General features: G+C 31.9%; 1 protein-coding gene across 4 annotated transcripts; it reads right to left on the bottom strand.

Moving 5' to 3' along the window:
* Positions 1–648: 648 nt before the first annotated feature.
* Positions 649–12370, bottom strand: LOC139517174 (uncharacterized). Of its 4 annotated transcripts, XM_071307895.1 has the most exons (7): positions 7763–7906; positions 7585–7636; positions 6803–6827; positions 5440–5583; positions 1989–2243; positions 949–1039; positions 649–815 (listed from the first exon to the last, which is right to left on the bottom strand). In XM_071307895.1, the coding sequence occupies exons 2-7, from the start codon at positions 7585–7587 to the stop codon at positions 812–814; spliced, it is 522 nt and encodes a 173-aa protein (XP_071163996.1). In that variant the 5' UTR covers positions 7588–7636; positions 7763–7906; the 3' UTR covers positions 649–811. The 4 variants fall into 4 exon arrangements, with proteins under 4 accessions (XP_071163996.1, XP_071163995.1, XP_071163997.1 ...); XM_071307894.1 differs by lacking the exon at positions 7763–7906 and adding an exon at positions 12226–12370 and having other exon boundaries at positions 649–1039; XM_071307896.1 differs by lacking the exon at positions 7763–7906 and adding an exon at positions 8053–8076 and having other exon boundaries at positions 649–1039.
* Positions 12371–12485: the final 115 nt, after the last annotated feature.

A 12485-nucleotide genomic window follows, 5' to 3' on the forward strand; every position in this document is an offset into this window, starting at 1 on the left:
CAGTATGTAACCATATTTTTTCTATCGAATATGGAATGAAACAATTATTGTCTTTTGTTTCGGCAAACATGTGGGTGGTTTAATCGACTTTTAGTGTAAACAGTATTATATTATGAAATGTTATGGCGTTGTCAGTTTATTTTCGATTTATGAGTTTTACTGTCCCTCTGGTATCTTTCGTCCCTCTTTTATACAAATTACAATATATATATTCACATTCCCTAATAAGATCCAGAAACATGCAACAAGTGTTTGTCTTAGTCTTCCTCCTTTTCAATTTACTTTGAAAAACCTGATACTAACCCCGATGATTGGCCTCAGTGAATATCATGTTTTTTTTCCAAATACTGTGACTGAACTTAAAGTGTTGCTCTCCAAATATTTCACTTTATTCAAAATTATGACCGATTTGCAAATTGCTTTTAAAATATCCCCTTCCACTTAAATGAAGTGACTGTGGTTTTCTACAGCAGCTGGTAAAAAAATCGTGACCAGTTGAACAGTTTGTTTTGAAAAAAACAACATATTGACACTTACCGGAATATTGAACGAACTGCACTTGTTGGAGATCACGCTTACAGTTCACTCACAGATATAAAACCACACATTAACCAAATTAAAAACAGTAACTGTATAAACATTCAACTATTACCGTTATACAACAGCTTACAATATTTATGCTAAAAAAAAGGTGAGGTAAGAGCATACAAAAACTGTGTAAATTGATAATAGAAAAGCTTTATGAGAATATATTGCACAAAAAAGGATAGTAACAAATGTTAACAAGTCAGTCTATAATGAATAGTGCCGTTTAGTATTCATTTTTATTGTGTGTTTGTTCGTAGTGAATTATGCTGTTTAGTATTCATTTCCATTGTTTGTTTGTTCGTCATTGTGTTGTTTCGTTTTAATTTTCATTGTTTGTTTGTTCGTAATTGTGTTGTTTAATATTCATTTCCATTGTTTGTTTGTTCGTCATTTTCTTGTTCTTCAAATGCATCTCTATTTCGCGCCATTTCCACAAAGCCTGGTATGAATTCTGCAAAAAGAAGAGGTGGTAAATTAAGAACCTGGAATTTTGTATATTTGTGAAAGTAAAAACAATACTTCAACAAAATTGGCTTTGAATACATATAGTATAAATAGCACTTATTACACTTAAAAGAAAAATAACAAGATAAATCATAACCATCATTTGGACTTTGGTGGATAGTTTTGTTATTGTCAATTATATCACATCTCCTTATTTTTATATAATAAAAATATAAGTGCACGATGATCAATATTACTAACAGTTTTGCCCTTTAACTAAATTCAGTCCTCATAGAATTATGCTTTTGCTTATCTTTAAAGAACTTCATGCATTGGAGGAAAGCTTTTATCACATTACAGTGGTTGAAGGTTGTATGATGCATACACTTATAATTGATATAGACCCTACATGTACTTTCATTTATAAGCTTAGATAGCGCCATAGCGACCACTAACGTCACGAGTAAGACTTCCTACACAGGCGAAATAGCTCTGGAAGATTAATTGGAATATTCTATATGGATGCAAGTTTTATTTCCTTTTATTGGAATAAATAAGTAATAATGTTAATGGTATTTTAACGTACATATAGTTGATTTATATCTTAAGTTTGCCTTTAACTCATAAAATTTACAAAAACGTTTTTAAGACTTGCTTCAGTATGTGCCTGAGTAAGTCGATCACAATAACACATAAATAAGCTACTTCAAATTATTAGAATAAAGGTTTTGAATATTTTTAGAAAAGTTCATGGCTTTGAGATGATATGAAAATGTGTGCATCACTTAGTATAAAACGAAAGCATTGTCAGACTGAATAACCACACTAATCTGATGTTTAAATATGTGTTAAACATTCATATGTATTGCTTTACTTTTAATCACAAAGAGTCTATATTTGATATATTTGAGTTTTGACCATGTAACTTGTAAAAACATATTGATTATATCGTTTACCTTCATAGCTTATTTTTTCGTCTCCATCTTCGTCGTATTTTCCCATCAGATTTTCTAATTCTTCAGAGGTCAAGGGTTCGTCTCCAAGTTCAGTCATGATACGTTTGAATTCTTTCTTATCAAGAAAACCGTCACCATTTTTATCAAATACTCTGAATGCTTCTCTCATTTCTTCCTCCAAGTTATCAACAAAATTCTTGTTTCCATTTTTTTCCATCCATTTTATGAATTCTTTGCAGTCTATCGTTCCACGACCTATACATATAATACAGTTATAAAAACTTTGTTAGAAGCAAAGGCATGATTTTAGTGTTAACAAACAATGATAGATGCGTATATCAACATTGGGTTATAACTATCTTATGTTTTTATAATTCCTTCATTCATTTTTTTATACTGAGGATTCATTATATTATAGTATTTAGTTGGCTACAAATTTTCGTTGATTTTATGGTTACAGACGAACCACAAACTTAAAAATGTTCAACAAAGTACACGTTTTGTATTGGTCTGTATGCAAACAAGAGTAAAACCACGAAATCAAATATCCACGGAAATCCCAAGTTTCCTTTAAACACGACAATTGGTACCCACGAAAATTAAAGAATCAACAGTGTCACTTTACAATCGGATAAAACGTTTGGATGTTATATCGGGTGATACTTGCATAGAAAATACTTTTATTGTTAGTTTTCGCGTTCTCGTTCAGATTGGAATTTATACAACTTCTATTGTTGATATACCGTAACATCAACGGAGGCTGGTATACAGCAATATCTCTATCCGTCTTTCAATGTGTCATCCGCATGATTTTTTTGTCGCATTTTTCGCTGTTCCTACAAATTACAGGTCTCTAAAATTTGATACTCAGTTTTTGATTTCGTATGCTTAATCGCCTGATGCATTTACATCCATTGTTTATTAATTTCTTGTTTACACTTATATAAACTTACACATAATGGCAATGTAAGTATACTTTATGAAGCAATTTTCAAATAATTTACGAATAAGAGCTTCCTAAAATTTGTACCAAGCATCATATGAGAAAGCTTCCGGGCAAGCCGTGTTATTCGTTTTCAAATCCATTGGTCATCAACTTTCCCTTTCAAATACTTATTGCGGATGACTAACTGGTAGTAAACGTTTAACGTATTAACTTTGCCAGTCAACTACTATCAGCAGACTTATTTTCACGTTCACACAATTACATTTTTTATAAAACTATGTTGTTCAGTGATTCTGTGTGAACTTGGCTTGACAGGCAGAAACCCGTAGATTTAGATACTTAGATACCACTCCAGTTGTTTTCCGGAACAAGTGAGAGGTTTAGCTAGCTATAAAACCAGGTTCAATCCACCATGTTCTACATAAGAAAATGCACATGTCTGTTCCAAATTAGGAATGTGACAGTTGTTATCCATTCGTTTGATGTGTTTGAGCTTTTGATTCTGACATTGAAAAGGGTCTTTCCGTTTTAAATTTTCCTCGGAGCTCAGTATTTTTGTGAGTTTACTTTATAGAATTAATTTCATAACAGTGTGGTCGACGGTAAAACGTTTGTAGGTTGTAACTTGTTTGTCAACGGCTATGATTTTATGCTCACCCAGTCTGTCAGAGGTCTTCCAGTGGGGAGTGAAATATTCACTTGTGACACATTCCGATACATAAAATGAAACTTTCTTTTTACAAAGCTTTAAAGGAATTTGTTTTAAATATTTGTTATATCATCACATACAACCGTGTCATTTATAAGAATAATAATGTTCAGAGATGATATCATTTAATAATAATAAATAAATAGGTTTATCCATTGTAAAAAAAAACTATTAAAGTGATGGGGTTAATTCACAAAATATCTCATTGATTAAGAGCACAACTACTTCTACGGTGTGATCATTTTAGAATGGCCTACTAGAAAAAATCTATTTATTCACCGCATATACATGTGGGTTTTGTTTGTGAAGAGTTCTGGATAATTAAAAAATCATTTGATTTCTTTGTTTAATACCATAAAACGATTCATTCTTTCAGATATTTGTCCTTTTGCCTTATCTTCAAGTCCAACACAATTTCTCACGTTTCTTACAAAACTTATATTCTTGTGATGTAGTCTTTTGTTGAAGAAAAAATGTTGCACCTTTTTTAAATTTATTTTTTCAGTTGTTTTTTTTTGTGTGTCTCGTTGCGTATAAGACAAACCTGAGACTACTATAACATACGAGATGGCATCAATACAAATTCATGACACAAAAATTACAAAATAATTTCAAGTTTCCAATAGACAATTTGTTTTAAATTTTACCAATACTTTAACGTAAATTCAAATTTCACAAGATTTAATCCAAATAGCTTTTTGACTTTCCAATAACTTGCAAGTACGCAGATAGGGCAGAAGTATATTCTGTCTATATTTTTTATTTGCACAACTTTTGAAGGTGGATTATGAACTCGGTTTTAAATAAAACTAAGACCAGATAAAAGTTTAAAGATGACTTAATTCGACAACCGCAGTTGTTAAATCGCTTTGACGTCCGCAAAAAGATGATCAATCCACACATAGATAGAGGAAGATGTGGTATGAGTGCCAATGAGACAACTCTCCTTCCAAGTAATAATTCATAAAAGTAAACCATTATAGGTCAAGGTACGACCTGCAACACAAAGCCTTGGCTCACACCGAACAGCAAGCTAGAGAGGGCCCCAAAAACTACTAGTGTAAAACCATTCAAACGGGAAAACCAGCGGCCCAATTTATATAAAAACGAGAAACGAAAAACACATATGAACTACATAAACAGACGACAACATGCATTTTAACTTTTAAAGCCAATTAAGTAAAAAAAAATCTGAACGAACGTGAGATATCATAGGAAAATTGATGGTCAAACCATAACAAAAAATCAAGTAAAGAATTTTAAGTTTTCAACCTTTAAAGCTTGCTGTTCGGTGTGAGCCAAGGCTCCGTGTTGAAGGCCATTTTTATTTATATTCAAATCACAAAGGTTATTCCTGATTAGTATTTTCAATTATTTTATTTAGGTTTAGAACCTTTGGAGACCTCACAGTTCAAATGTCTATAATAAGTACGTCGTGAGTAGCGGGCATTACAGACGAACGTTCACCTAATTTGTCCCAGTCAATGAATGGCTATAGCTACACTGTTATGAATTTCATTCTATATTAATATACCACAATTTAAATTGTCTTTCATGGAATCAGTTTTTATATAACAGATCTTTGATAATCTATGTTTATTTATCTATTTACGAATTATATGAATTCATGTGAAATTGAACTGGGCACATAGTCTGAACCATGTACGGTATTAGGTTAACACTATTTTGTTTGCTATCTTTTAACAGATATACATGCACATCCAAAAAAGTTACATTTGTCTACAAAGCAAAGGTCAAATACGACTCAGGGAATTGTTTTATAATTTTCAACTTACCATCCTGGTCAATTTCGTTGAACATCTCTTGTATTTCTGATTTGGTCGGATTTAATCCTGTTGATCTCCACATTCTTCCTGCTTCTTCAACATCGAGTTCGTTGTCACCAGTTTTGTCAAAAATTAAGAATGTCTCTTCTAATTCTGTTTCAAAAAAAAATACAATAAAAGAAAGGAGACATATAGAATCAAAGTATCTGTGAATCTTTAAAGGTATACATCACTTATTTTGTTACACATGTTTTCGTTTTGTTAATCTTGGTAATTTTTAATCCGTCTTATTAAACTGATGGTTTTTGGTTGTCCTCTGTGTCTTCTCTCTTTTAAATACTTTCTCGGGAATCTTTTATAGTTTGCTCCTATCACTTAAATTCATTGAGATTTGGATAAAACATCTGATACAGTGTACAGAAGTTTAAGTGTATCTTACATTCGTTTGTTATTTTTGAAACACAATTGAATGTATATATGCATGTTGATTTGACGAAATAGTAGCATTATCATCCATCTATCAATCATTGAATCTATTTGTCATAGTCAACGTAAGACGGCATGTGTAAATGCATATATGGCTAACAAACTTGAAAATGTATTGCAACTGAAAGACAAATAATATAGCATTGTTCTCACAGAATCGACTACGTTTTTACTTACATTAATTAACTTTTTTTTTTAAATGTTGTGATTTCAAAAAAGTGGAACAATAATTGTATTTTGTGAATATTACATAAGATTAAATAGAGTGGGTTCTTCGATATTATGCTTCTACATAAATTGTTTGTTGCTTTGACGATTATTGTGGCAAACGATCTTAAAAGTTGCCAATGGAAGATAATAACTTTTTAAGAACCATACATGTATGTAAATGTCACAAACCATGACTAATTTATCGTTCCTTTTTCATTGATTTCGTTAAAAATTACAGAACTTGAAATAGAATCAGTTTTGTTTGTAAAGTTACAGAACTTGAAATATATTTGTTTAGGGGCCAGCTGAAGGACGCCTCCGGGTGCGGGAATTTCTCGCTACATTGAAAACCTGTTGGTGACCTTCTGCTGTTGTTTTTTTCTATGGTCGGGTTGTTGTCTCTTTGACATATTCCCCATTTCCATTCTCAATTTTATTCTATGGCTTAGTGATGTCGAAACCCAAACTAGCATTTATGAATTATGAATAGTAAAATATGATTGGGTTGAAAAATTAAACCCATTTAATAATTTATCTGAAAGAGAAATATTTGTACTTACATTACATTGTTAACTTAAGGGATAAGTGGGCTTTTTTATATCATGAAAGGTCAAAATATATACATATCCAGTCGCTTTTTTCACTTATCCTTCATAACGTAATACACGTATCTTACCCTTTAACTGATCTTCAGTCATTGCCTACAATATACGAAGGTTGATTTAAATTATATTTATAATGAATATAAAAATAAACATTAATTTTGATAAACGTCAATAACACCAAAAGAATAACAAAATACTAGGACTCGTATTAGTTTTGACAATTTGTCAAGAAATAAAGAAAACTCTACAAAAAATTAATGTAACGAATTTCACTCAATGAAGCTGAACTTGACAGTCGTTTACACTAAAACTTGTATATACATTTTTGTAACTTAAACCAACATACATGCATGTGGTCATTGCATAAACGACTTATAATCAGCGTTCATATGCATTTTTTGAATGGTTTTATACTAGTAATTTTTCGGAACCTGTATAGCTTGCTGTGTAAGCCAATACTCTGTGACCTATAATTGTGTTTGGTTTTTTTTTTTTATAAATTGCGACTTGGATGGAGCGTTGTCTCATTGGAACTCATACCACAGCTTCAAATCCAAATACATTTGTATGTAACTCATGATTGCTTGTGCTTAAACTAAATTTCGATTTAGATGATTTAGTTAGATAAAATCAGACGATGAAATGGAATATTTAAACAAAAACCTTTTCACAAAAATATCAGCAACAAAAATACCAAACCAGAAGCCCAGGAAAGTTATTTATGAAAATGCACCAAAAGTAAAGGATAATATGTATATTTATTCATATGTCTTGCTAACATTATTTTGAAATTATCTCAATCAATACTTACAAGTCGCATACAACTTCAATACAAGCTAAAAACAGCACTTACCATTTTCGTTGATTGTGTTTGCAGTTTTAGAGTCCCAAATTATGCTCTCAGTCTGTAAAATACAATACATTTAATGGTTTTAACATACACAATAGATTATATTAGCATCATTGTAATTATTATTGGATCGAATTATGTATTCTTAGAAAAATAAATTATTTAGTGTTATAAATCCTACCTTATATTATGATACCCGTGTCATCGATTGCTAAACTTTAATCACTTAAGTATAAACTCATGTCAAAACTTTCTCTAGTTCGGCATTTAAAATGATAATTAAAAAAAGAATTTGAATATTCTAACAATCATCTTAACAACTGTTGCTATTTATCATAATACTTCTTTCTTTCTACTTTTGACAATATTTGTGATTTTTAAATATACAAATATTCGTGTAATATATAAGTGTAGACTTAATTATACTTTAGTGAACTTTTTTTTTAAATGGGCCCATCATTATACATTTACCTTTAGAACTGTCGATGACAAATTATGTTTATAATTTACACACGATTCGTCGACCTTTTCTGAATATCACCAGCGTTCACCGCTACTCACACGGATTCTGACGGAACACCGGCATTAATCCCCAGTTTGTGTTGAATTTTGTCTCTAGTATTCTGTGTGGTGTTTGGTGGTTTATTTTTTGTCTGTTATACACTTTTTCTTTTTACCATGGTGTTGTCTTTATTTTTAATCTATGTTTTTTATTGTCCCCTTTTTGATACCTCTCCTTTTCTTAGTCCCGTAGTTATCTTTTCAAAAGTGTAACCTAGTTATGGACGGCTGCCTACAGTTACGCTTGTAAAATCAAATGCGACAACAACCAACATATATCGTGGAAGGAAAAAGGAACCTGGTAAATAAGAGTGATACATTATGGCAAGCCGTTCTCGTCAAAACTATGTTTAAACATTTTTTTCGAAAAAAATACACACTGAGATTTAAAAACCTAAAATAACACACTGAGAAATCGAAATTACACACTGAGATTTAAAGAAATAAAAAACACACACTGAGAATTCAAAATTACACACTGAGATTTTAAAAAGACACACTGAGATGAAATAAATTGAAAAAAAAACACTGAGAATTGATAATTACACACTGAGATTTCAAAAATACACACTGAGATTAATATGCAAATTACTAATGAATATTCATGAGATGAATAATTCAACAGATTAATATCTTGATCTCAAGAACTCTTGTCATTATAATGAAATGCGATTCCTTCAACCTACATTCGTAATAAATTTCAAGACTTAACATCGCTTATATTCATAAGTTAGTTTGTTGCCTATAATTCAGGTCATTACTACCAGTAATTAAACATGGGTCCCTTTTCAAAAGTCTTCCAACTGTTTTCCTGATTTCACTAGTTAATCTTTTATATTTTTGTTACGTTTATATGCTATAATAGACACTTTCCTTGGACGAGAGGAGAGAGTAAACATTTTGCTGCATTCTTTTGCAGATTGTTCCAATGTTTTCTTATAATTTTAATAAAGTTTTTCACCATTTGGTTATATTTTGTAATAAGAGTAAGTGAGTATTTTTCTTGTTCTTGTATTTCTAAAGTTTTTTTTATTAATAATTTGGAACCAAATCGAAGGACTAACGAGTTATGTCCCCTTGTTGTTTTAAGCTTGTAATAGATTCAGATTAAGTATGCTAATTAGATATGTGCGCATAAAAAGTGCGCACAAATCTCAGTGTGTAATTTTAAATTCTCAGTGTGTAATTTTAAATTCTCAGTGTGTATTTTTAAATTCTCAGTGTGTAATTTCAAATTCTCAGTGTGTGTTTTCAGTTTATTTATTCTCAGTGTGTCTTTTAGAAATCTCAGTGTGTAATTTTCAATTCTCAGTGTGTAATTTTTAATTCTCAGTGTGCGTTTTTCATTTTTGTAATCTCAGTGCGTCTTTATGAAATCTCAGTGTGTAAATTTTTAATTCTCAGTGTGTAATTTTCAATTCTCAGTGTGTAATTTTCAATTCTCAGTGTGCGTTTTGAAGTTTTTAAATCTCAGTGTGCTTTGTTGTAATTCTCAGTGTGTAAATTTTTCGAAAAATTGTTTAAACATAGTTTTGACGAGAACGGCTTGCCATAATACATGATATGTATTTAGAAAGTAAAATGTCTTTACTTTTACTAATAGACACATTTGGAGGTGTTTTATGCTCATGCATTTATGTATTTCTCATTTGGTAGTATTTATGCAAAGTATACTAATTCCGAATCCGGAGTTAAAAGAAATAATGATTTGATTTTGGTTAGAATCTATCGAAAGATTATTAATTGCAGTGGCGGATCCAGCCATTTAAAAAAGGGGGGGGTCCCAACCCAGGACAAAAGGGGGGGGTCCAACTATATGTCCCCATTCAAATGCATTGATCGGCCAAAAAAAGGGGGGTTCCAACCCCCGGAACCCCCCCCCCCCTTGGATCCGCCAATGAATTGATTGTTGCTTCTTTAACGTCTGGCTACAACTATTTCAGGCTTATATTTAGGACGAAAATTATTAACATTTACAAATACTGTCTATAAATATGTAGGTTCCTGCAAAGCGGGGCCACATGTTTAAAGGGCTGGGGAAGGTTCAATATCACTGACAACACCATTATGTTTAGATAGTGACAATTATTCTGCCTAGCAACAGGCCACCATTGTTGTGAATGGGTTCATGAACGTACATATTGCTTGGCACTCTTTCTTCAATTTATTAGACGTCTCCATTTAGACTGGACATGATTGTAGGTAATTTATCTCAGTTAGACAAACGTTCAACCCATTTTAGCAATGTGTGCTTTTTTTTCGGCGAAAGAAGGTCATTGAAAGAGCTCGAGGAAAACATACAAACATTGATAATTGACAGCCGAGTTCTAAGATTAATTATGAAGGTCATGTCTGGGTATTCATGGTTCACCAACAAGTTGTTCGACAAATGAGGACCATCTGCAAATATTTCATATTCAAAATATCATACAGTATTTATGAACTGGTATACATATGGGAGAAACATTTCGAAAAGATCCACCTCAGGGGGTCCGGTGTTGTAACTCCCCCTTTTTTGACGATGAATGCATTTGAATGGGGACATATAGTTGAACCCCCATCCTTTTATCCTGGGTTGCGAATCGCCTTTCAAAAATTGCTAGATCCACCCCTGCAACTACAAATAAAACATATTTTGCCCTGAAATGGCTCAATACACAAACATTGTTGATTTACACAATTTTAGACAACCGTACATTAACAATGAGATAAACTCATACCGCATATCAGGCTATGAAATTCCCCGACATGAGAATATAAAAGTATGAACCAATTCAAATGAGAAAACTAACTGCCCAACTCATAACAAAACAATTTTAATCATACAGAATGTCAGCCATATTGAATCGTGTTTATTGGCTGACATTCTTATCCATAGTCGGGTAATCACTAAATATTTTTGGTACTGATATGCAGATTTTAACAAGATTTTAAACAATGTTTATTTTCAATTCACTATATAAGAAAGGCGAAAGATACCAGAGGGACAGTCAAACTCATAGATCGAAAATAAACTGGCAAGGTCATGGCTAAAAAGAAAAAAAAAACCAAACAGACAGACAAATAATAGATAGTACACAAGACACAACATAGAAAACTAAAGACTAAGCATCACGAACCAACTAAAGTTTATTAACGACGAAACCAGAAGCATTGTCTAGAGTTTAGAAATATTGCCAAGTTATTGACTTTGAACTAACTGTCATTAACTTGAGAACTCTCAGGACTGTACTTGGTGTCGTTCCTGATGATGGGATTTATAAATAACGATAAGATAAGATAAGATAGATAAAAAAAATTTAAAAGTGTCACGTATTTTAACAACATGCCACGTCCGGTCTGTGTAAGTGTGCCTTGTTTTTTGTGTTGATATGTTGTACTGTTACACTACTGTCCCAAGTAAGGGGATTGTTTAAGCCTTTTGTATAAGCCTGTCCCAAGTCCTGAAATTCAGTGGTTGTCGTTCGTTACTGTAAATCTCAGGCCGTTATTTTGGCAAGCATACCACATCTTATGATAAAAAGGATAAAACTTACAATAATGATATAAGGTATTTGTTATTTGTTTACCTAAAATATTACCCCACCACCTAGTGTTTGAGATATATTGTAAGATTGGCACACATTTTCAGATATTTGTTTACAATGTCCACTTGATGTGGCTGTCTTTCAAGTGACTATATTTCAATATTTACAAAAGAGCTGAGTTGATAGGACTGTCTGAAATTGTAATGTGTATAACTCATCAATCTCTAGTTTCACGGGACGTGCTAGACACTTGATTTTTAAAACCTTGTTTGTACAAGTTTGATTCGTTGGATCTAGCTGTCTTGAACGGCGGGTTCTTCGCAAGATGAGAAACAATTAAAATTCAATTCGAATGAGTTTTTTCGATGATTTTGAGAGCTGGCGGACACCTTCTGAATGTACTCTAAAAAAAATCAAAATGAGCTTTTTAAAGACGTTCTAAAATAAACAAATTTATGATCTCCTCTTTTCATTATTTTTATATTTTCCAGCCCACCCCCCTAACCGACCTTCCTAAATTAAATTAAATACATGCATCACTGCTATTAATACATACCTGTTTAGCTGTATGTTTCTTGCGTGCGGATAGAAAAGTATCGATTCGGTTAAATACTGTATTCTTTAACTTCTCGATCTACAACGGAACTGAATAAAATATCAAAGAAAGCAAGTACGATTTCCTACATACAATAAACAGTTACTTTAGTTTCTATGTTGTATTTTCTCAGGTAAAGCAATTAACTGAATGTAGATTGGGTATTGTATTTTTATGACTATGGAAACGGGAGACATAATCTATCTTTTCCAGTTGAAGCA

Source organism: Mytilus edulis, chromosome 3, assembly GCF_963676685.1.
Source record: "Mytilus edulis chromosome 3, xbMytEdul2.2, whole genome shotgun sequence".
In the NCBI taxonomy this organism is placed as follows: Eukaryota; Metazoa; Mollusca; class Bivalvia; order Mytilida; family Mytilidae; genus Mytilus; species Mytilus edulis.